Below are 22155 nucleotides of genomic sequence, written 5' to 3' on the forward strand. Positions count from 1 at the left end.
GTGCAGACGTCAAAAACCCCAAAAAACCCCAAAAACCTCCCAAAAAAACCCCAAATCCCCCCGGACCTCAGGGCTCAAAACCTCCGTGGTGAGTCTGGGGTGCAGAACTCAAAAACCCCAAAAATCCCCCCCAAAAAACCCAAAAAATCCCCCAAATTCCCCTCAGGTGTTCGGCTTCCTGAACTCGTGCTGTGGACAGGGAACCCCAAATTCCCTCTAAACCTCCATATCCCCCCCCTAAAAAAACCCCGAAAACCACCAAAAAGCCCCAAAAAAACCCCAAAAAACCCCAAAAAATCCCCAAAAAAAAACCCCAAAAACCCCCAAATTCCCCCTCAGGTGTTCGGCTTCCTGAACCTGGTGCTGTGGACGGGGAACCCCCAATTCCCTCTAAACCTCCATATCCCCCCCCAAAAGGACCCCAAAAAACCCCAAAAAAACCCCAAAAAAATCCCAAAAAACCCCAAAAAATCCCCAAAATTCCCCTCAGGTGTTTGGCTTCCTGAACCTGGGTGCTGTGGACAGGGAACCTGTCTAAACCTCCATATCCCCCCTTAAAAAAGCCCCAGAAAAACCCAAAAAAATCCCAAAAAAACCCAAAAAAAATCCCAAAAAAACCCCAAAAAATCCCAAGAAAACCCCAAAAAATCCCCCAAATCCCCTCAGGTGTTCGGCTTCCTGACCTGGTGCTGTGGACGGGGAACCCCCAAAACCTCCCTGAAAATCCCTAAAAACCCCCGCAAAAATCCCCCCCAAAAAACCCAAAACCCCCCAAAAAAACCCCCAAAAAATCCCAAAAAAAATCCCCAAAAAACCCCAAAAAAACCCCAAAAAATCCCCAAACTCCCCCTCAGGTGTTCGGCTTCCTGAACCTGGTGCTGTGGACGGGGAACCTGTCTAAACGTCCATATCCCCCCCCTAAAAAAAACCCCAAAAATCCCTAAAAATCCCCCAAACCCCCCCCAAAAAAACCCAAAACCCCCCAAAAAATAAAAAAAAACCCCCAAAAAAACCCCCAAAAAAATCCCAAAAAAACCCCAAAAAAACCCCAAAATCCCCCTCAGGTGTTCGGCTTCCTGAACCTGGTGCTGTGGACGGGGAACCTTTGGTTCGTCTTCAAGGAGACCGGCTGGGGGGGCCTGGGGGCCCGCGCCGCGCCCCCGGGGGGGGTCCCGAAAAGGCCCCAGCCCCGGAGGGGGGGGTACGGCCCCCCCGAGGGGGGGTACGGCCAACCCGGGGGGGGCTACGGCCAGCCTGGGGGGGGCTACCAGCCCGACTACGGCCAGGGCGGCTACGGGGGGCCCCCCTCGGAAGGGGGGTACGGCCAGGGAGCCCCCACCTCCTTCGCCAACCAGATGTAGGGTGAGCGTGGGGGTTTGCGGGGGGGTTTTGAGGGGGATTTTGGGGGGTTTGGGGGGGGTTTTGAGGGGGATTTGGGGGGGATTTGGGGAGTTTGAGGGGGATTTGGGGGTGTTTGGGAGGGTTTTGGGAGGTTTGGGGGTGATTTGAAGGGGGTATTGGGGGGGTTTAGGGGGGGTTGGAGGGGGATTTGGGGGGTTTGGGGGGGATTTGGGGGGTTTGAGGTGGGTTTGGGGGGGTTTGAAGGGGGTTTGGGGAGTTTGAGGGGTTTGGGAGCTTTGGGGGGAATTGAGAGGGGTATATTTGGGGGGTTTTGAGGGGGTTTGGGGAGTTTGAGGGGGATTGGGGGGGATTTGGGGGGGATTTGGGGGGTTTGAAGGGTTTAGAGGGGGATTTGGGGAGTTTGAGGGGGGTTTTGAGGGGGATTTGGGGGGGTTGGAGGGGGTTTGAGGGGGTTTAGAGGGATTTGGGGGTGGTTTAGGGGGGTTTGAGGAGGGATTTGGAGAGTTTGAGGGGGATTTGGGGGTGGTTTGGGAGGGTTTTGGGAGGTTTGGGGGTGATTTGAGGGGGGTATTTGGGGGGGGTTTAGGAGGTTTGAGGGGGATATGGGGGTTTGAGGGGGGTATTTGGGGGTGGTTCGGGAGGGTTAGAGGGATTTGGGGGTGTTTAGGGGGTTTGAGGAGGGATTTGGGGAGTTTGAGGGGGGATTTGGGAGTGGTTTGAGGGGGATTTGGGGAGTTTGAGGGGGTATTTGGGAAGGGTTTGGGGGGATTTGGGGGGATTTAGGGGACCTTAGGAGTGTTCGGGGGTTTTGAGGAGAGGTTTGGAGGTTTTGGGGGGGCTTTGAGGGAATTATGAGGGGGGGGTGCATTTGGGGGCTTTAGGGGAGGTTTGGTGGGTTTAGGTGTTCTGGCTGTGATTTGGGGTATTCTGGGGAGGGTTTGGGGTGCTTTGGGGGTAATTTTGGGGGCAGGGTGGATAAAATTTGGATCCGAGTCCTCCAAGCCGCCAGGGGGCGCCTGACCCTGGCCCTTTCTGGCCTCTCCCCAGGTCCTCCCCTCCAGCAGGGGGCGCTGTGCCGAAGAGCCGCCCCACGCGGCGGCGATCGGGGGCGGGGCCTGGGGCTGAGCCACGCCCCCAAGGGGAAGGGGACCGTGGAGTGGGAGGGGCTTGACCCCCTCCCCAATAGAACCCCCCCGCCCCAATGAAACCCCTAAAACTCCCCCCAAACCACCCAAATCCCCCCAAAATCCCCCTCACTGCCCTTCCCCCACCCCACGGCCGTGCCAAAGCCCCCCCCCCCCCCCGGCCGTGCCCCTCCCCCAACCCCACGCCCCCTCCCCCCCCCGTGTCTTTGTGCCGTGATTGTGACGTTTTGGGGGCTCCCCCCCCCGGCTGCCCCCCCTCAATTCCCCCCCCCCAAAAAAAAAAATGTGGGGCAGGGCCGGGGGTGGGGGGGCGGGGGCTGAGCCCCCCCTGGGACCCCCCCGGAGGGAATAAAAGATAACGGTGACACCGCCAGGGGGGGTTCCCAAATTTTTTTGGGGGGTTGTGCTCTAAATTTGGGGGGAGGTGTCTTGAAATTGGGGGTGTTTGATTGGGGGACCCCCAAATCTGGGGAAGGGAGGGGTCTGGACCCTAATTTTGTGTGGGGGGGGTCTTGGGGTTCAGATCTGCTTTTGGGGGGGGTCTGAGGGTCGTGACCCAACATTTGGGGAGGTCTCGAGGATGGAAATCCCAGATTTGGGGGGGGTCTGGGGGTTTGGAGCTCATGGGAGGGTTGGGGGGGTCGTGGGGTGCTGGGACCCCCCAAAACCCCCCTGGGACCCCACCCTTAAGAAGGAGTGGGCGTGGTTTAACGTTGACCACGCCCATATACTCAAATAAGGAAATGGGTGGAGTTTCGAGGTAACCACGCCCATATATGGACACACCTACACGTTTGGGCGGGAATTCAAGCCAAATAAGGCGGTGGGCGGGGTCTGTGGTGGCCACGCCCCCTGCCCTGAGTCATTCCCGGCGCGGCCCCGGCGGAGCGAAGGTACCGGGACCCCTCCAAAAACCCTAAAAAAAACCCCAAAAAGCCCCAAAAACCCAGAACTCAGGGGGAGACCTCCTGGAATCCACTCCAAGGCCGTGAGGGGACCTCGGGACCGCCAAAAATCCCAAAAAAACCCCAAAATTCGGGAGAGGGAGACCCCCCCTCAGAGCCTTCCCTCAGAGCCGTGAGGGGACCTCGAGATCCCCCGGGAACCCCCAAAAACTCTGGTTAGATCCCCTAAAATCCCTTCTACAGCCTCGACGGGAGCTCGGGAACCCCAAAACCCCCAAAAACCTCAAAACTCAGGGGGAGACCCCCTGGAACTTCCCTCAGAGCCGTGAGGGGACCTCGGGACTCCCCCAGGATCTCCCAAACCAACCCGGGACGCCCCAAAACCCCCCAAAGATCCCCCAAAAACCCCCAAAATACATAGAGAGACCCCCAGAATCGCCTCCAGAGCTGTGACAGGACCTCGGGACCACCCGAACAACCCCAAAAGCCCCGAAAAAACCCTCGAAACTCGGCGGGAAACCCCCTGGAACCTCCCTCAGAGCCGTGAGGGGAACTCGGGACTCCCCCGAAAAATCCCCTAAACCCCCCCCCCCAAAAAAAAACATCCAAAAACCCCCAAAATTCATGGAGGGATCCCTCCCGAATCGCCCTCAGAGCCGTGAGGGGATCTCGGGACCACCCAAAAACCCCGGGGAGACCCCCAGAACTTCCCCCCCCAGAGCTGTGAGGGGACATCGGGACCCCAAAATCGAGGGGGGACCACCCTGGGACACCCCTAAAAACACAGGGGACCCCCCCCCAGTGACCCCGGACCCTCCCTCAGCCATGGAGAGTTTTCGGGGCCTTTCGGACGAGGAGCTGCTGGAGAAGCTCCAGAGCCGGCGCGGGCCCCTGGGTGGGCACTGGGATGGACTGGGAGGGGACTGGGGGGAACTGGGAGGGACTGGGAGGGGATTGGGGGGAACTGGGAGGGACTGGGTGGGGATTGGGAGGGGATTTGGGGACATTGGGAGGGACTGGGAGGGATTGGGGGGAAATGGGAGGGACTGGGAGGGGATTTGGGGACATTGGGAGGGACTGGGATGAACTGGGGGGGAACTGGGAGGGACTGGTGGGGATTTGGGGACATTGGAAGGGGACTGGAGGAACGGGGTGGGTGGGGGTAACTGGGAACACTGGTTTGGACTGGAGGGGGGAACTGGGATGGACTGGGGTGGTGACTGGGAACACTGGTTTGCACTGGGAGGGGTAACTGGGAACACTGGTTTGCACTGGTTTGGACTGGGAGGGGTAACTGGGAACACTGGTTTGCACTGGGAGCACTGGGCTGACCCCGTGCCCCCCACCTCAGGGCCCCCCCCCCCGCAAACTCTACGAGAAGAAATTCTACGAGTTCGAGACCCGGCGCTGGAGGAGGGGGGGGGCGGGTCCGTGGGGAGGGGTTTTGGGGGGTCCTGGGAGGATTTGGGGGGGTCCTGAGGGGGATTTGGGGGGTCCTGAGGGGGATTTGGGGGTCCCTGGGAGGATTTGGGGAGGGGTCGGGTACGGAGGGGGGATCCCTGGAGGGGTTTGGAGGGGTCCCTGAGGGATTTGGGGGTCCCTGGGAGGCTTTGGGGGGTCCTGGGGGGGGTCCCAGAGGAATTTGGGGAGGGGTTTGGGGGGTCCTGGGGGGGGTTTGGGGGGTCCTGTTTTTTTTGGGGGGGGTCTCTGTGCCCCCCTCACTCCCTCTGTGTCCCCCCCAGATGATCCCGACAGCGACAGAGCCCCCCCAGAATTTGGGGGGGGGGCGCGAGCGCGGCAACCTGTGAGAATGGGGAGGGGAGTGGGAGGAAATTTGGGGGATTTGAGGGAAAATGGAGGGAATTTCGGGGGGATTTTGTGGGAATTTTGAGAGGATTTTAGGGGAAATTTAAGAGAATTTTTAGGGGAATTTGTGTGGATTTGGGGGGAAATTTTGAGGGAATTTTGGGAGAATTTGGGAGAAACTTTGGGGGGGATTTTGAGGGAATTTTGGAAAGATTTTGAGGAGATTTTGAGGGAATTTTGAGGAAATTTTGGGAGAATTCGGGAGAAACTTTGGGGGGGATTTTGAGGGAATTTTAAAGAAACTTTGAGGGAACTTTGAGCCCATTTTGGGGGAATTTTGTGGGAATTTTGGGTGGTTTGGGGGAAATTTTGAAGGGAATTTTAGAAGAAATTTAAGGGAATTTTTGGGAGGAATTTGAGGGAATTTGGGGTAGGATTTTAGGGGAAATTTGCGGGAATTTTTGGGGGGATTTTGAGGAAATTTTGGGGGGGATTTTGAGGGAATTTTAAAGAAATTTTGGGGAAGTTTTGAGGGAACTTTGAACCCATTTTGGGGAAATTTTGAAGGGAATTTTAGAAGAAATTTAAGGGAATTTTCGGGAGGATTTTGAGGGAATTTGGGGTGGGATTTTAGGGGAAATTTAAGGGAATTTGTGCGGATTTGGGGGGAAATTTTGAGGGAATTTTGCGGGAATTTTTGGGGGGATTTTGAGGGCATTTGGGGGGGGTCCTCTCCCCCTGACCCCTCCCCCCCCCGCCCCCCCCAGATTGTGGAGCGCTCCCCAGCCCCTCCCCCACCCTGATGGATCACGTGGACAGGTGAGGTGGGGGGAGGGGTCTGGGGGAGGGGGGGGGATTTTGGGACCCCCCCCCCCGAGCCCCCCCCTAATTTATCCCCCCCCCCCCCCATCAGCCCCCTGCGTTTGGAGCCCCGGCAGCCGCTCCGAGCCCCCCCGGGACCCCCCAAAATCTTCGCGGACCCCCCGAGCCCCCGCCGGGATCCGGGCGCCTCCTCCCCCTCCGAGCCCAACTGGTGGCACTGGGGGTGATCGGGGGGGCCCTGCTGGGGCTGCTGCTTCTGGGGGGGGCCCCTGGCTGAGACCCCCAAAATCCTGCCGGGACCCCCCCCCCCCCAAAAAAAAACCCCACTCCGAATCTTTGGGGGACCCCACCAAAATCCACCCCGAAAAACCTCAGGATGCTCAAATTCTCCCCAAAATCCACCAGGGACCCTCCCAAGACCCCCAAAATCCCTTTGGAACCTCCCCGGGATCCCAAAATGCCCTTTGGGAACCCCCAGGACCCCCAAAATCCCTTTGGGACCCCCCAAAAATCCCAAACCACCCCCTGGAGACCCCCAAAACTCCCTTGGAACACCCGCAGGACCCCAAAAGCCTCTCGGGACCCACCCCAAGCCCCCTTGGGACCCCCCAGGACCCCTCACGACGCCCCCCCAAATTCGGGGGGTACCGGCCGCCCCCCCAATAAATGCATTAAACGAGTCCAGAGCTATCAATCAATCAATGCTGTGGGCGGGACAAACGGTGAGGACGGGACAATGATTGGCTGTGGGATGACGTGGGGGCGTGGCTACGGGTGAGGGATGAACCATTGGCCTAAGAGGTGGGGAGGTGTGGGCGGTGCCACTCCGAAAGAGGCGTGGCCTCGTTTTCAATCCCATTAACTCCACTAATGATTCAATTAATTACAATTCATTTTACCGCTTCAACGATCTCATTCCAGTTGGTTAAATTTTCTTATTACATTTATTTTTAAATTTCTTATTAAATTTTCCGGTGAGGCGGGGAAAATGGCGGACAGACGTGACGTCACCTCCTATTTTCCCGCCTCTCGCTCTGATTGGTCGCTCCCTCAGCGAGTGGGAGTGGCTTCCCCTGTTTCTTCCGGTTTGGGCGGGGGCGACAGCTGAGGGTGAGGGCCGTGGGGGAGGGGCGGCTCCGGGGGCGGTTTTTGGGGGGTCCTGAGGGGATTTTGGGGGTCCCGGTGCCCCAAACCGGGTCCCCATCGCTGCCCGTGCCCCCCTCAGGCCGCCATGAGCCTGCAGTGGACGGCGGTGGCCACGTTCCTGTACGCGGAGGTGTTTTTGGTGCTGCTGCTCTGCGTCCCCTTCGTGTCCCCGGCAGGTGAGGAGAGAGGGGGGCCTAAAAGTGGGAGGGTTCCCTAAAAGTGAGGGGGGGGGTCCCTAAAAGGAGGGAGTCCCTAAACGTGGGGAAGGGTCCTTTAAAGTGGGGAGGGGTCCCTAAAGGTGAGGAGGGGTCTCTAAATGTGGAGAGGGGTCCTTAAAAGTGGAGGGGGTCGCTATAAAGAGCGGGGTCCTAAATGAGGGGAGGGGTCCCTGAAAGTTGGGGGGTCCCAAAAATGGGGAGGGGTCCCCAAGTGTGGGGAGGGGTCCCTGAGGGTCGAGGAGAGGATTTGGGGGGGGTCTCTGAGGGACAAAATGGGGTGGGGGCCCTTTGGGGGGGTCCTGTGGGATTGGAGATTTCTTGAGGGAATTTTGGAGGGTTCTGGGGAGGTTCCCTAAAATTTGGGGGGTCCTGGGGGGGGATTCCTGAAATTTGGGGGATTTTGGGGGGGTCCCCAATTTGTGCTCCCCCCCCTCCCTCAGATGGCAGAAAATTTTCCGCTCCCGCCTGGTGGGGCTGGTGGTGTCCTATGGGAACTCCTTCTTCATCGTGCTCATCGTCATCCTCGTGCTGCTGCTGCTCGGTGGGCATGGGGGATTTTAGGGGAAAATTTGTGGGGGATTTGGGGAAAATTTGGGTGAATTTTGGGGGCAATTTGGGTGGATTCTTTGGAGGGATTTTAGGTGGGTTTTAGGGTGGATTCGGGGAAATTTGGGGGGCTTTTAGGGAACTTTGGGTGAATTTTTTGGGGAATTTTGGGTAGATCTGGAGAGAATTTTGGGGGAAATCTGGGGAGATTTTTGGGATTTTTGAGGGAAATTTGGAGGAAATTTGGGGGAACGTTGGGTGATTTTTTTGGGGGAATTTTGGATGGATTTTGAGGGGATTTGAGGGAATTTTGAGAGAGAATTTGGGTGGATTTGGGGGGGGACTACAGGTGAATTTTTTGGGGGCAATTTTGGGTAGATCTGGAGAGAATTTTGAGGGAAGTTTGGGGAGATTTTTGGGATTTGGGAGGATTTTTGAGGGAAATTTGGAGGAAATTTGGGTGAATTTGGGGGAACGTTGGGTGATTTTTTTGGGGAATTTTGGATGGATTTTGAGGGGATTTGAGGGAATTTTGAGAGAGAATTTGGGTGGATTTGGGGGGACTACAGGTGAATTTTTTGGGGGCAATTTTGGGTAGATCTGGAGAGAATTTTGGGGTAATTTGGGGAGGTTTTTTGGGGAATTTTGCGTGGATTTTGAGGAGATTTTGACGCCTCTGTGCGAGGGCTGCCTCAGTGTATCCGGGCAGATTTGGGGTGGCTCTGGGTGGATTTTGGGGGGGTGTCCCCCCCCTGCTGACCCCCCCTGTCCCCCCAGATGCCCTGAGGGAGACCCGTAGGTACAACGTGGGGGACAGGGAGGCTCTGGGCACCAGCCCGGCCGCGCTGGAGCACTTCCACATGAAACTGTTCCGTGCCCAGAGGAACCTGTACCTGGCTGGCTTCGCCCTGCTGCTCTCCTTGTGAGCCTGGGGGGATTTGGGGGGCCCTGGATACAATTTGGGGGCTCCCAGACACAATCTGGGGGGTTTGGGGGTGACCTAACCCTGATCTTGGCCTAGGCTGCACTCGAAGCCTCCAGACAGGCCTCACACAGGCCCAAAGAACTCGGGGAGGGGGGGGATTCAGGGGGGTTTGTGAGGTCTCTGACCTGAATTTGGGGGTCTCTCACCTCAATTTGGGGCTCTCTCACCCCAGTTTTGGGTTCCTGACCCCCATTTGTGCCCCCCAACTCCTGAGGCGCCTCCGGGCCCTGATCTCGGCCTAGGCCGCACTCGAGGCCTCCAGCCAGGCCTCAGCCCAACAGGCCCAGGGAGCTCAGGGGGGGCTCTGGCAGACCCAGGGGGGTCTCTAACCCCAATTTGGGGGTCCTTGACCCCAATTTGGGGGGTCCTTGACCTCAATTTGGGGGGTCCTTCATCCCAAACTTGTCCCTCCAACTCCTGAGGCGCTTCCAGGCCCTGATCTCAGCCTAGGCCGCACTCGAGGCCTTCAGCCAGGCCTCAGCCCAACAGGCCCGGGGAGCTCAGGGGGGACTCTGGGTGATCCAGGGGGGTCTCTAACCCAAATTTGGGGGTCCTTGACCCCAATTTAGGGGGTCCTTCATCCCAAATTTGTCCCTCCAACTCCTGAGGCGCTTCCAGGCCCTGATCTTGGCCTAGGCCGCACTCGAGGCCTCCAGCCAGGCCTCAGCCCAACAGGCCCAGGGAGCTCAGGGGGGGTTCTGGGTGACCCCAGGGGGATCCCTAAGCCAAATTTGGGGTCCCTCACCCCCATTTTTGTCCTCCCCAGCCTCCTGAGGCGCCTGGTGACGCTGATCTCGGCCCAGGCTGCCCTGGTGCCTCCAGCCAAGCGTTCCGCAAGCAGGGCCGAGGGCGCCAGCCAGGCCGCACGGCAGTACCTGGAGGACAACGACGCCCTCAGGAAGGTACAGGCTGCCCTAAAACACCTGGAAACAACCCCAAAAACCACCTGGAAACAATCCCAAAAGCACCTGAAAACAACCCCAAAAAACACCCCAAAACCACCTGGAAACAACCCCAAAAACCACCTGGAAACAACCCCAAAAACCACCTGAAAACAACCCCAAAAGCACCTGAAAACAACCCCAAAAAACACCTCGAAACAACCCCAAAACCACCTGAAAACAACCCCAAAACCACCTGGAAACAACCCCAAAACCACCTGAAAACAACCCCAAAAAACACCTGGAAACAACCCAAAAACACCCCAAAAACCACCTGAAAACAACCCCAAAAATACCTGAAAACAACCCCAAAAACCACCTGAAAACAACCCCAAAAAACACCTGGAAACAACCCCAAAAAACACCTGGAAACAACCCCAAAAACCACCTGAAAACAACCCCAAAAACACCTGGGATACCTAAAAACACCTGGGATCCCCTAAAACCAAAAAATCAGAATAAACCCCCAAAAATCAGAATAAACTGCCCCCAAAAAATAGGATAAGTCGCTCAAAAAAATCAGGATAAACTCCCAAAAAAACCCTAAAAAATTGGAATAAACCCCAAAAAAACCATAAAAAAAATCAGGATAAAACCCCAGCCCCCTGATTTAACCCCTCAGACCCCCCAAAAACCCTGAACCCCCCCCTTTTTTGTGCCCTCAGCAACTGAAGGAGTCTGGGGGGGCCCCGTCCCCCACCCGGGACGAGAATGAGACCCTCAAGGCCAAGGTGGAGTCACTGAAGGAGGAGCTGGAGCTCAGCAAGAAGGGTAAGGGGGGAATTTTGGGGATTTTTGGGGGGTTAAAGGGGAATTTTGGGGATTTTTGAGGAGTTTAAAGGGGAATTTTGGAGATTTTAGGGAGGTCTGGAGGGGCTTAAAGGGGAATTTTGGGGGGGTCTGAGAAAGTTAAAGAGGGATTTTGGGGGAAAATTTGTGAATTTAGGGTGGTTTGGGATGGTTGATGAGGAATTTGGGGGATTTAAAGGGAATTCAGGGGGTCTGAGAAAGTTAAAGAGGGATTTTGGGGGAATTTTGGAGAATTTTGAGGGAGTCTGGGAGGGGTTATGGAAGAATTTGGGGGAATTTGAGGTGACCCTGAGCTCCTCAAAAATGGGGCGGTCTGGAGGATTTGGGGGTGTCAGGAGGGGTTTGGAGGGGGTCAGAAAAAATTCCAAAATTCCCCAAAATCCCCCAAATTTCCCCCAAAATTCCCCCCAGCTCTGGAGAAGGCCGAGAGCGAGGTGCAGGCCATGAGGCGCCAGGCCCAGGCCTGACCCGCGAGTACGATCGGCTGCTGGAGGAGCACGCCAGGCTGCAGGTACCCCAAAACACCCCAAAACACCCAAAAAAATACCTCAGACCCCACCCCAAAACACCCCCAAACCACCCCAAAAATACCCCAAAAACCGCCCCAAAAAACACCCCCAAAATACCCAAAAAATACCTCAGACCCCACCCCTAAATACCCCCAAACCACCCCAAAAAATACCTCAGACCCCACCCCAAAACACCCCAAAAAATACCTCAAACCCCACCCCAAACCACCCCCAAACCACCCAAAAAATACCTCAAACCCCACCCCAAACCACCCCCAAACCACCCCAAAAAATACCTCAAACCCACCCCAAAAGTACCCCCCAAACCACCCCAAAAATACCCCAAAAACCACCCCAAACCCCTCCCAAAATGCCCCAAAAACCACCCCTAACATACCCCAAAACACCCAAAAAATACCCAAAACACCCAAAAAAATACCCCCAAAACCCCCAAAATAAATACCCCCAAAAATACCATGACACCACCAAAAATACTCACAAAGCACCCAAAAAAATACCCCAAAATACCCCAAAAACCCCCAAAATGAATACTCCCAAAAATACCATAAAACACCCCAAAAAATACTCCCAAAACAACCCAAAAAATACCACAAAATGCACCCCAAAATACCACAACCCCCCCCAAAAATAGCCTCCAAAATGCCACAAAAATATCCCTCAAAATATCCAAAATACACCCCCAAAAATACCTCACAATAACCCAAAATACCTCAAAAAATATATCCCAAAAATACCCTCCAAAAACCCCAAAACCCCCCAAAAATACCATAAAAATACCGCCCAAAACACCCCAAAATACCCCCTCAAAATACCATAAAAACACCCCCAAAAATACCACAAAATTCACCCCAAAATACCCCTGGGGACCCCAGTAATGCCCCCCCAAAAAATATCCTGAGGGGACCCCCAAAATCCCCCCCAAATCCCTTTGGGGAGCCCCCAAAAATCCCCTCCAGGACCCCCCAAACCCCCTCTGTGGGTCCCCCTAAATTCCCTGAACCCCCCAGTGCACCCCAAAACCCCCTCGGGACCCCCAAAATCCCTTCCAGACCCCCCAAAATCCCTTCCCAACCCCCAAATCCCCCCCAGTGCACCCCAAAACCCCCTCGGGACCCCCAAAACCTCCCTCAATTCCCCCCTTTTGCCCCCCCCAGGCCGCCCACGACGGACCCCGGGACAAGAAGGAGGAGTGAGGGCGGGGCCACGCCGAGACACGCCCACAACCAGCTTCAAACCACGCCCACAACGGTTGTAAACCCCGCCCCCTGGGACCAGGCCACGCCCCCAACCGCCTCTTCCGGACCAAGCCCCGCCCTCATGACAAGGCCACGCCCTCAACGCCATATTTGGAGGGGGTTCTGGTGTCATTTTTGGGACCTTTCACCTTTTTTTGGGGTCCAAATCTCATTTTTCGGGGGGTCCAGGCCTCGTTTGGGGAGGCTGAACCCCCCTTTTGTCCCCCCCCTCTCCCAGGGGGTTTTTTTGGGGGGGCAATGGGGACCCCTCTCCTTTTTTCGGCTTCAATAAAATCACCTCGGGTTGGGACTCGGTTGGTTTGGGACCCCAAATTCTCCCTGGGACCCCAAATTTTCCCCCTAAGACCCCAAATTCCATCTTGGGACCTCCCAAATTCTCCCTGGGACCCCCAAATTTCCCCCCTAAGACCCCAAATTCCATCATGGGACATCCCAATTTCCCTCTGGGACCCCAAAATCCCCTGTGGGACCCCAAGAGACCCCCGAGGTTTCACCTTCTTTTATTGGCACCGTGCACAGTTTGGGGGGCTCAGTGGGGGCGGGACCCCTCTCTATGGGGCAGGACCCCTCTCTATGGGGCAGGGGCTCCACCAGGGATCCCCAATTTTGGGGCAAGACCCCCAATTTTGGGGTAAAATCCCCCTTTATGGGCAGGAGGGGCCTTGCTATGGGGCACAACCCCGAGTTGTGGGGAAGAACCCCCAAGTTATGGGGCAGAACCCCAAGTTATGGGGTGGGGGGACCCCCAGTTATGGGGTGGGGTGCAGGGTCCGGGCGTGGCCCCGCAGAGCCTCGAATTCCCGCTGGACAAAATCGGTCAGAGCCTTACGGAGCTCAACCTGTGGGGCACAGACACCGAGCTGTGGGGCTGGCAAGGGATTTATGGGATTTATGGGATCTATGGGGCACAGACACCGAGCTGTGGGGCTGGATCCAGGGATTTATGGGATTTATGGGATCTATGGGGCACAGACACCGAGCTGTGGGGCTGGGATCCAGGGATTTATGGGATCTATGGGGCACAGACACCGAGCTGTGGGGCTGGGATCCAGGGATTTATGGGATTGGGATCCAGGGATTTATGGGGCAGGGATTCATGGATTTATGGGGTTGGGATCCAGGGATTTATGAGATCTATGGGGCACAGACACTGAGCTGTGGGGCTGGGAAAGGGATTTATGGGCTGGGAAAAGAAGCCATGGATCTGTGGGGCAGGGATTCATGGATTTATGGATTGGGATCCAAGGATTTATGGGGCTGGGACCCAAGGATTTATGGGGCAGGGATTCATGGATTTATGGGGCTGGGATCCAGGGATTTGTGGGGCTGGGATCCAAGGATTTATGGGGCAGGGATTCATGGATTTATGGGGCTGGGATCCAGGGTTTTATGGGGCTGGGATCCAGGGATTTATGGGGTTGGGATCCAGGATTTGTGGGGCTGGGATCCAGGGTTTTATGGGGCTGGGATCCAGGGATTTATGGGGCTGGGATCCAGGGATTTATGGGATCTATGGGGCACAGACAGCGAGCTGTGGGGGCTGGAATCCAGGGTTTTATGGGGTTGGGATCCAAGGATTTATGGGGCTGGGATCCAAGGATCTATGGGGCTGGGACCCACAGATCTCTGGGGCAGAACCCCCAAATCCCGAGGTAAGAACTCCCCAGATCTTGGGGTCAGAACCCTCCAAATCTCAGGGTCCAAACCCCCCAGACCTCAGGGGTCAGAAACCCCCAAATCTTGGGGTCAGAACCCCCAAATCTTGGGGTCAGAACCCAAATCTATGGGGCAAACCCCAAATTTCTGGCATAAATCCCAATTCTGTGGGGTAAACCCTAAATCTTGGGGTCAGAACGCCCCAAATCCCAGGGTCAAACCCCCAGATCTCGGGTCAGAAACCCCCAAAATCTCTGGGTCAAACCCCAAATCTTGAGGTCAAAATCCCCAAATCCCGGGGTCAGAACTCCCTAAATCTCAGGGTCAGACCCCAAATTTCTGGGGCAAACCCCAATTCTATGGGGTAAACCCTAAATCTTGGGGTCAAACCCCAAATCTCGGGGTCAGGACCCCCCAAATGTGGGGGTCCCACCCCACACCCCACCGTGGGGGTCCCCTCGCTGCGCAGCCGCTCCAGGAGGGGTCGGGCACTGAACGGGCGCCCCACGACCACCGTGATGTGCTGGAGGGGGGAAAATGGGTCAGGGGGAGCAGGGACCCCAAAACCCACCCTGGGACACCAAAATGCACCCTGAGACCCCCAAATCCACCCTGGGACACCCAAAATGCACCTGAGACCCCCAAAATGCACCCTGGGACACCCAAAATGCACCCTGAGACCCCCAAAATGCACCCTGAAACTCCAAAATGCACCCTGAGACCCCCAAAATGCACCCTGAGACCCCCAGAATGCACCCTGGGACACCCAAAAATGCACCCTGAGACCCCCAAAACCCACCCTGAGACCCCAAATCCACCCTGGGACCACCCAAAACCCACCCTGGGACACCCAAAATCCACCCTGAGACCCCCGAAAATCCACCTGAGACCCCAAATCCACCCTGGGACACCCAGAATCCCACAGAGATCCCAAATCACCCTGAGACCCCAAATCCACCCAGAGACCCCCAAAATCCACCCTGAGACCCCCAAAATGCACCCTGAGACCCCAAATCCACCCTGAGACACCCAAAATGCACCCTGAAACTCCAAAATTCACCCTGAGACCCCCCAGAATCCACCCAGAGACCCCAAAACCCACCCTGAGACCCCCAAATCCACCCTGAGACCCCCAGAATCCCACAGAGATCCCAAAATCCACCGAGACCACCCAAAATCCACCCTGAGACCCCCAGAATCCACCCCGAGACCCCCAAATCCACCCTGAGACCCCCAAAATGCACCTTGAGACCCCCAAAATCCACCCTGAAACTCCAAAATCCACCCTGAAACTCCAAAATTCACCCTGAGACCCCCCAAAATCCACCCTGAGACCACCCAAAATCCCCCAGAGATCAAACCCCTCAGAGACCCCAAAATCTCCTCAAAGACCCCCAAAAAACCCCCAAAATGTCACTCAGAGACCCCAAAATCCCCTCAGAGATCCCAAAATCCCTCAGAGACCCCCAAACCCCCCTAAGGCCCCCCCAAAACCCTCCATAGATCCCAAAATATCCACAGAGCCCCCCAAAAAAAACCCCAGAGATGGCAAAAACATCCTAAAAAATCCACAGAGATCCAAAAAATCCCCCCCAGAGACCCCAAAATCCCCTCAGAGACCCCCCCAAATGTCCCCCAGACCCCCCAAAACTCCCCCAGAGACCCCAAAAGTGCCCCCAGCCCCCCCATTTCCCCTCACCTGCCCCACCCGGGGCACGTAGGGCCGATGGTTGGGGAGGACATCGCTCATCCCTGGGGGGGGGTGGGGAACACAAAATGAGGGGGGGGCACAACCGTGGGACCCCTCCCCAAAATCAGAACCGACCCCCCCCAACTTCCCTGAGCCCCCTATGGTCCACAAATCTCCCCTGGTCACCCCAAAATCTTCGAGGTCACAGCCCAAAATCACCTGGACAGAATAAAAACCCCTTGGGACCCCCCCCCAAAACATCCCCAAAAAAGCCCTTGGGACCCCCCCCCAAAACATCCCCAAAAACCCTTGGGACCCCCCCAAAACATCCCCAAAAACCCTTGGGACCCCCCCCCAAAACATCCCCAAAAACCCCTCGGGACCCCCCCCAAAAACCTCTCGGGGCCCCCCCAAAACATCCCCAAAAACCCCTTGGGACCCCCCCTAAAAAATCCCCAAAAACCCCTTGGGACCACCCCCCAAAACATCCCCAAAAACCCCTTGGGACCCCCCCAAAAACCTCTCGGGGCCCCCCCAAAACATCCCCCAAAAACCCCTTGGGACCCCCCCCCAAACATCCCCAAAAACCCCTCGGGACCCCCCCCAAAACATCCCCAAAAACCCCCTTGGGACCCCCCCAAAAACCCCTGGGACCCCCCCAAAATCTTCCTCTGTGCCCCACCCCCAGTCACCCCAAGACCCCAAAATCTCCCAGAGACCCCTCCCCAAAACCCCCCTGGTGTGCCCCCAAACCCCCAAGACCCCCAGGCCCCCCCCAAAACCCCTCAGTGCCCCCTGGGACCCCCCCAAAATCCTCCCCTGTGCCCCTTTCAGGATTCCCCAGACCCCTCCTGTGCCCCCAAAACCCCCCAGGACCCCCCAGACCCCTCCCCAAAAGCTCCCTCAGTGTCCCCCCAGGACCCCCTAAAGGCCCCCAGGACCCCCTAAATCCCCCCAGGACCCCCCAAACTCCCTGGGACCCCCAAAATCTTCTCCTGTATCCCCCCAGACCCCTCCCCAAAGGCTCTCTCAGTGTCCCCCAGCCCCTCAAGCCCCCCCCAAATCCTCCAAGACCCCCCCAAAGCCCCCCAGAACCCCCCCAAATCCCTCCAAGACCCCCCTAAAGGCCCCCAGAACCCCCCAAATCCCTCCAAGACCCCCCTAAAGGCCCTCGGGACCCCCCAAATCCCCCCAGGACCCCCCAAATCCCCCTCACCCCCGTGCCACAGCGGGAGGATCACGGGGTCCCTGCGACACTCGGCCAGGAGCCGCCCGATGCCTGGGGGGGGGGGGGGAATTTGGGGGCATTTTTGGGGGGCTTTGGAACCCCCAGAGGGGATTTTGGGGGGCCTCTGGATCCCTAGGGGGATTTGGGGGATTTGGGGAGGGGGTTTGAGGGGAGCCAGGGGGGGGTTTTGGGGTGATTGGAGGGGTTTTGGGGGGGGGCTTCAGAGCCCTAAAGGGGAATTTGGGGGAAGTTTTGGGGGTCTCAAAGGGGTCTGGGAGGGATTTTAGGGATTTTGGGGGACCCCAGGAAGGATTTGGGAGGGGCCCAGGGGGGTTTTGGGGTGATTGGAGGGGTCTGGGGGGGGAAATCTTAAAACCCTGAGGGGAAATTTGGGAGGAATTTGGGGGAAGTTTTGGGGGTCTCAAAGGGGTCTGGGAGGGATTTGGGGGCATTTTTGGGGGGCTTTGGGACCCCCAGAGGGAATTTGGGGGGGCTCTGGATGTCCAGGGGGGTTTGGGGGATTTGGGGAGGGTGTTTGAGGGGATTTTGGGGTGATTGGAGGGGTTTGGGGAGGTCTGGAGGGGTCTTCAGAACCCCACTGAGGGAATTTGGGGCAAGTTTGGGATTTTTGGGGCATTTTTTGGGGGGGATTTTTGGGGTCCCAGGGTGTTTGTGGTGGGGTCTACAGGGATTTTGAGGGTTTTAGGGGGGATTTTTGGGGTCCCAGAGGTTTTTGGGGGGGATCCAAGGGGGATTTTTGGGGTTTTTGGGGGTTTTTTTTGGGGGGTCTCACCCCACTTGAAGCGAGCGACCTCCTGGCCCAGGTTCACTTTACCTGAGGGGGGAAAAATGGGCTGGGGGGGTCAGGACCCCCAAAATCTCCCAAGGGGACCCCAAAATCCCCTCAAGAAACCCAAAAATCCTCAAGGATGCCCAAAATTCCACAGGAACCCAAAAATCCTCTCAAGAAACCCAAAATTCCCCCCAGTACCCCAAAATCCCTTCAAGAAACCCCAAAATCCCCAAGGACCCCCAAAATTCCACCCAGGGACCCCCAAAATTCCACCCAGTACCCCAAAATCACCTCAAGAAATCCAAAAATCCTCAAGGATGCCCAAAATTCCACCCAGGAACCCAAAATCCTCTCAAGAAACCCCAAAATTCCCCCCAGTACCCCAAAATCCCCTCAAGAAACCCAAAAATCCCCCCAAGGACCCCCAAAATTCCACCCAGGGACACCCAAAATTCCCCCCAGTACCCCAAAATCACCTCAAGAAATCCAAAATCCCCCCGAGACCCCAAAATTCCACTATGAGACCCCCAAAATCCCCCAGGGACCCCTCCCAGTCCATCCCAGTCCCTCCCAGTCCCTCCCAGTCCTCCCAGTGCTCCCAGTACCCTCGGGGAACACGTGCACCCAGTCTCCTGGTTGAGCTTTTCCAGTATAAAATCCATTGCCCCGCTGGTAGAACGCCATCCCCTGCGGGACCAGTTCAAACTGGGACCCTCCCAGTACGGACTGGGAACGACCTCAGAGCAACCACGGCCATCCAGTATGGATTGGAACCCTCCCAGTCCATACTGGGAACGACCCAGTGCCTCCCAGTACAAATCAGAAGCCTCCCAGTCCCTCCAGTGCTCCCCGTTCCCCTCAGTCCATTCCCAATCCCATCCCAGTCCCCTCCCAGTTCCCTACCCCCCCCCCAGTTTCCCCAGTTACTGTCGCACACTGGGACCCAGTGCCTCCAGTTCCCCTCAGTCCATTCCCAGTCTGTCCCAGTCCCTCCCAGTCTGTCCCAGTTCCCCCAGTTACCGTGGCACACCAGCACGCAGCGCCCCCAGTCCCTCCCAGTCCATTCCCAGTTTGTCCCAGTCCTCCCACTCCCCCCCAATCCCATCCCAGTCCCTCCCAGTTTGTCCCAGTGCTCCCAGTTACTGCAGCACACGGGCATGCAGTACCCTCAGTTCCCCCCCAGTCTGTCCCAGTGTGTCCCAATCCCATCCCAGTCCCTCCCAGTCTGTCCCAGTTACTGCAGCACACGGGCACGCAGTGCTCCCAGTTTGTCCCAGTCCCTCCCAGTCTGTCCCAGTTACCACAGCACACGGGCACGCAGTGCTCCCAGTTTGTACCAGTCCCTCCCAGTTTGTCCTAGTCCCTCCCAGTCTGTCCCAGTTTGTCCCAGTACCATGCCACACGGGCACACAGTACCCTCAGTCCCCTCCCAGTCCATTCCCAGTTTGTTCCAGTCCCTCCCAGTCTGTTCCAGTACCGCAGCACATGGGCACTCAGTGCTCCCAGTCCCTCCCAGTTTGTCCCAGCGTGTCCCAATCCCATCCCAGTCCCTCCCAGTCCCTCCCAGTCTGTCCCAGTCCCTCCCAGTTCCCCCAGTACTGCGACACATGGGCACTCAGTGCTCCCAGTCCCCCCCAGTCCCTCCCAGTCCCTCCCAGTTTGTCCCAGTTTGTCCCAGTACCGCGGCACACGGGCACTCAGTGCTCCCAGTCCCTCCCAGTCCCCCCCAATCCCATCCCAGTCCCTCCCAGTCTGTCCCAGTCTGTCCCAGTCCCTCCCAGTCCCCCCCAGTCCCCCCCAGTCCCTCCCAGTCCCCCCCAGTCCCCCCCAGTCCCCCCCAGTTTGTCCCAGTCTGTCCCAGTACCGCGGCACACGGGCACGCAGCGGCCCAGGCTGAAGAAGAGCGAGTGCAGCTCCCGGGTGAAGCAAATGTCAGCGGCCGTGGGGGTCCTGGGGGAGGGCAAACGTGGGGAGGGGGCGCTGGGACCCCCCCCAAACCACCCTGGGACGCCCCCAAACCACCCTGGGACGCCCCCAAACCACCCTGGGACCCCCCAAAACCACCCTGGGACCCCCTCAAACCGCCCTGGGACCCCCAAAACCGCCCTGGGACCCCCAAACCGCCCTGGGACCCCCAAACCGCCCTGGGACCCCCCCAAACCGCCCCGGGACCCCCCCAAACCGCCCTGGGACCCCCCCCAAACCCCCCCAGCCCCAGCCCCTACCAGCGCATCCTGGGCAGGTTCCAGACGTGGCGCAGCTTCAGGGACCCTGGGGAGGTCACGGGGGTCACGGGGACCCCCAAAAAAACCCCTGAGACCCCCCCCCAAATCCTTTAGATCCCCCCCAGACCCTTCAGACCCCCCCAGACCCCTCAGATCCCCCCTTCAACCCCTTTAGGACCCCCCCAGATCCCTCAGGACCCTCCACACCCCCCCAGGCCCCTCGAGGACCCCCAAAGACCACCCAGGACCCCCCCAAAACTCTTCAGACCCCCCCCCCCCCCCCAAATTGTTCCAACCTCCTCAAGACCTCCCCAGATTTCTCCTTCATCCCATTCAGGACCCCCCCCAAACACCTTCAGGACCCCCCAAATTCCTTCTCCAACCCCTTTAGGACCTCCTGGGACCCCCCAAACACCCCCAGGACCCCCCCAAACCCTTCAGACCCACCCAAGACCCCCCCAAATTCCTCCTCCAACCCCTTTAGAACCCCCCAGCCCCTCAAGGACCCATCAAGGACCCCCCCAAAACCCTTCAAAACCCCCAAAATCCTTCAGATCTCCCCCCCAAATTCCTCCTCCAACCCCTTTAGGACCTCCTGGGACCCCCCAGGACCCCCCCAGCCTCTCAAGGACCCCCTGGGACCCCCCAAAACCCTTCAGATCCCCCCCTCCAATGCCCCCCCAGCCCCTTTAGGACCCTCCAGGACCCTCCCAGCCCCTCCAGGACACCCCAAACCCCCCTGGGACCCCCCCAAACACCCACCAGACCCCCCTGGGACCCCCCAAACCCCCCCAAATTCCCCCCCCAGACCCCTCTAGGACCCCCCCCTCCCCAAATACCCCAGAGGTGGGGGTCGTCCATGCAGGAGGCGTGGTTGGACAGGGTCAGCAGGGGGGTCCCGGGCCCCCTCCTCTCCACCAGCTCGTGCAGAACCTCAGCGTTGTGAACCCGCAGCCGGTTCAGGTACCCTGGGAGGGGAGGGGGTCCGGGGGGGCTTTGGGGGGGTCCTCGAGGAGGTTTAAGGGGGTTTGGAGGGTCCTTGGGGGTCTTAGAGAGGCTGTGGGGGGGGTCTGAGGGAGTTTTAAGGGGGTTGGGGGGGATTAGGAGGGTCCTAGAGGGGTTGAAGAGGGGGACTCGAAGAGTTTTGGGGGGTCCCCAAGGGGTTCTAAAGTGGTTGGAGGAGGTTTTGGGTGGGTCTGAAGGATTTGGGGGGGTCCTCAAGGAGTTTTAAGGGGGTTGGGAGGGTCCTCAAGGGGTTCTGAAGGGGTTGGAGAGGGAATTTGAGGGGTCTTGGAGGGGTCTGGAGGGTTTTAGGGGCTCTCAAAGGAGCTGGGGGTCCCCAGGGGTGCTTGGGAACAGGTCCCAAATACATTTGGGGAGGGGTCCCGAGGATCTGACAAGATTTGGGGGGGTCCCAAACCTATTGGGAGGGATCCTGAAAAGATAATGGGATGGGACCCCCCCAAATGGGTTCGCGGTGGCCTGGGGATGACGTCCAGGAAGGATTTTGGGGGGGTCTCCCCTCAGAACCGGGATTTTGGGGGGGTCTCCCCTCAGAACCGGGATTTGGGAGGGTTTCCCCTCAGAACCGGGATTTTGGAGGGGTTTCCCCTCAGAACCGGGATTTGAGGAGGGGTCTCCCCTCAGAACTGGGATTTTGGGGTGGTTTCCCCTCAGAACGGGGATCTGGGGGAGGGTCTCTCGCTCTGAACCGGGATTTGAGGAGGGGTCTCCCCAGATTTAGGGGGGGGGGTCACTCACGGGTCCACACGCAGCTGTAGGTGCCCACCAGGCCCGTGACCACGCGGCTCGCCAGGGCCCAGCGCCGCGACGGCTCCGTGGGGAACGGCCACTGCACGGCCAGCGGCATCCTCGGGGGGGGCACCGGCCCCCGGCCCCCCCCCGGGACCCTCCGGGACCCCCCAAAGCCCCCCCGGGACCCCCCAAAATCCCCCCGGCCCCGCTGCCCCCGCCGCGCTGCCGTAAAGCGCGCCGCACGCCCCTGAAGCTGTCGTACGAGCCGCCGTCAAGCGAGGCGCGCTCAGAGCTGCGCCGTGGCGCGGCACAAAGGAGGGCGCGGGGGGGGAATTC

The 22155-nt window shown here is 58.1% G+C and overlaps 3 protein-coding genes and 1 long non-coding RNA gene across 8 annotated transcripts; 3 read left to right on the forward strand and 1 right to left on the reverse strand.

Annotated features, from left to right (window-relative positions):
- The first annotated feature begins 58 nt into the window (after window positions 1-58).
- On the forward strand, window positions 59-2880 carry LOC143692333 (uncharacterized). Its single transcript, XR_013180228.1, has 3 exons — window positions 59-88; window positions 1065-1362; window positions 2410-2880. It is a non-coding gene; the product is annotated as an uncharacterized LOC143692333 (long non-coding RNA).
- A 262-nt stretch (window positions 2881-3142) lies between these two features.
- LOC143692336 (uncharacterized) lies at window positions 3143-6720 on the forward strand. Of its 3 annotated transcripts, none has more exons than XR_013180231.1 (5): window positions 3143-3400; window positions 4215-4307; window positions 5155-5216; window positions 5986-6037; window positions 6132-6720. XR_013180231.1 is itself a non-coding variant. In XM_077172521.1 (5 exons), exons 1-5 carry the CDS (start codon window positions 3284-3286, stop codon window positions 6315-6317), a joined length of 489 nt encoding a protein of 162 aa, XP_077028636.1. In that variant the 5' UTR covers window positions 3143-3283; the 3' UTR covers window positions 6318-6720. The 3 variants fall into 3 exon arrangements, 1 of the variants encoding a protein (XP_077028636.1); XM_077172521.1 differs by having other exon boundaries at window positions 4236-4307; XR_013180230.1 differs by lacking the exons at window positions 3143-3400; window positions 4215-4307 and adding an exon at window positions 4679-4839.
- Window positions 6721-7089: 369 nt separating this feature from the next.
- LOC129134221 (B-cell receptor-associated protein 31) lies at window positions 7090-12761 on the forward strand. Its single transcript, XM_077172490.1, is given in 9 exon segments — window positions 7090-7150; window positions 7266-7360; window positions 7842-7945; window positions 8728-8872; window positions 9702-9837; window positions 10542-10647; window positions 11098-11142; window positions 11145-11197; window positions 12371-12761. Coding segments are annotated over 8 exon segments (717 nt in total). The 5' UTR covers window positions 7090-7150; window positions 7266-7271; the 3' UTR covers window positions 12410-12761.
- A 195-nt stretch (window positions 12762-12956) lies between these two features.
- LOC129134215 (tafazzin) lies at window positions 12957-22064 on the reverse strand. Of its 3 annotated transcripts, XM_077172493.1 has the most exons (10): window positions 21826-22064; window positions 20904-21032; window positions 20065-20110; window positions 19670-19789; window positions 18445-18578; window positions 17840-17881; window positions 17035-17097; window positions 15828-15880; window positions 14574-14651; window positions 12957-13311 (listed from the first exon to the last, which is right to left on the reverse strand). In XM_077172493.1, exons 1-10 carry the CDS (start codon window positions 21932-21934, stop codon window positions 13222-13224), a joined length of 864 nt encoding a protein of 287 aa, XP_077028608.1. In that variant the 5' UTR covers window positions 21935-22064; the 3' UTR covers window positions 12957-13221. The 3 variants fall into 3 exon arrangements, with proteins under 3 accessions (XP_077028608.1, XP_077028606.1, XP_077028607.1); XM_077172491.1 differs by lacking the exon at window positions 18445-18578 and having other exon boundaries at window positions 19704-19789; XM_077172492.1 differs by lacking the exons at window positions 15828-15880; window positions 18445-18578 and having other exon boundaries at window positions 19704-19789.
- Window positions 22065-22155: the final 91 nt, after the last annotated feature.

This window comes from Agelaius phoeniceus, chromosome 38, assembly GCF_051311805.1.
Source record: "Agelaius phoeniceus isolate bAgePho1 chromosome 38, bAgePho1.hap1, whole genome shotgun sequence".
NCBI lineage: Eukaryota > Metazoa > Chordata > Aves > Passeriformes > Icteridae > Agelaius > Agelaius phoeniceus.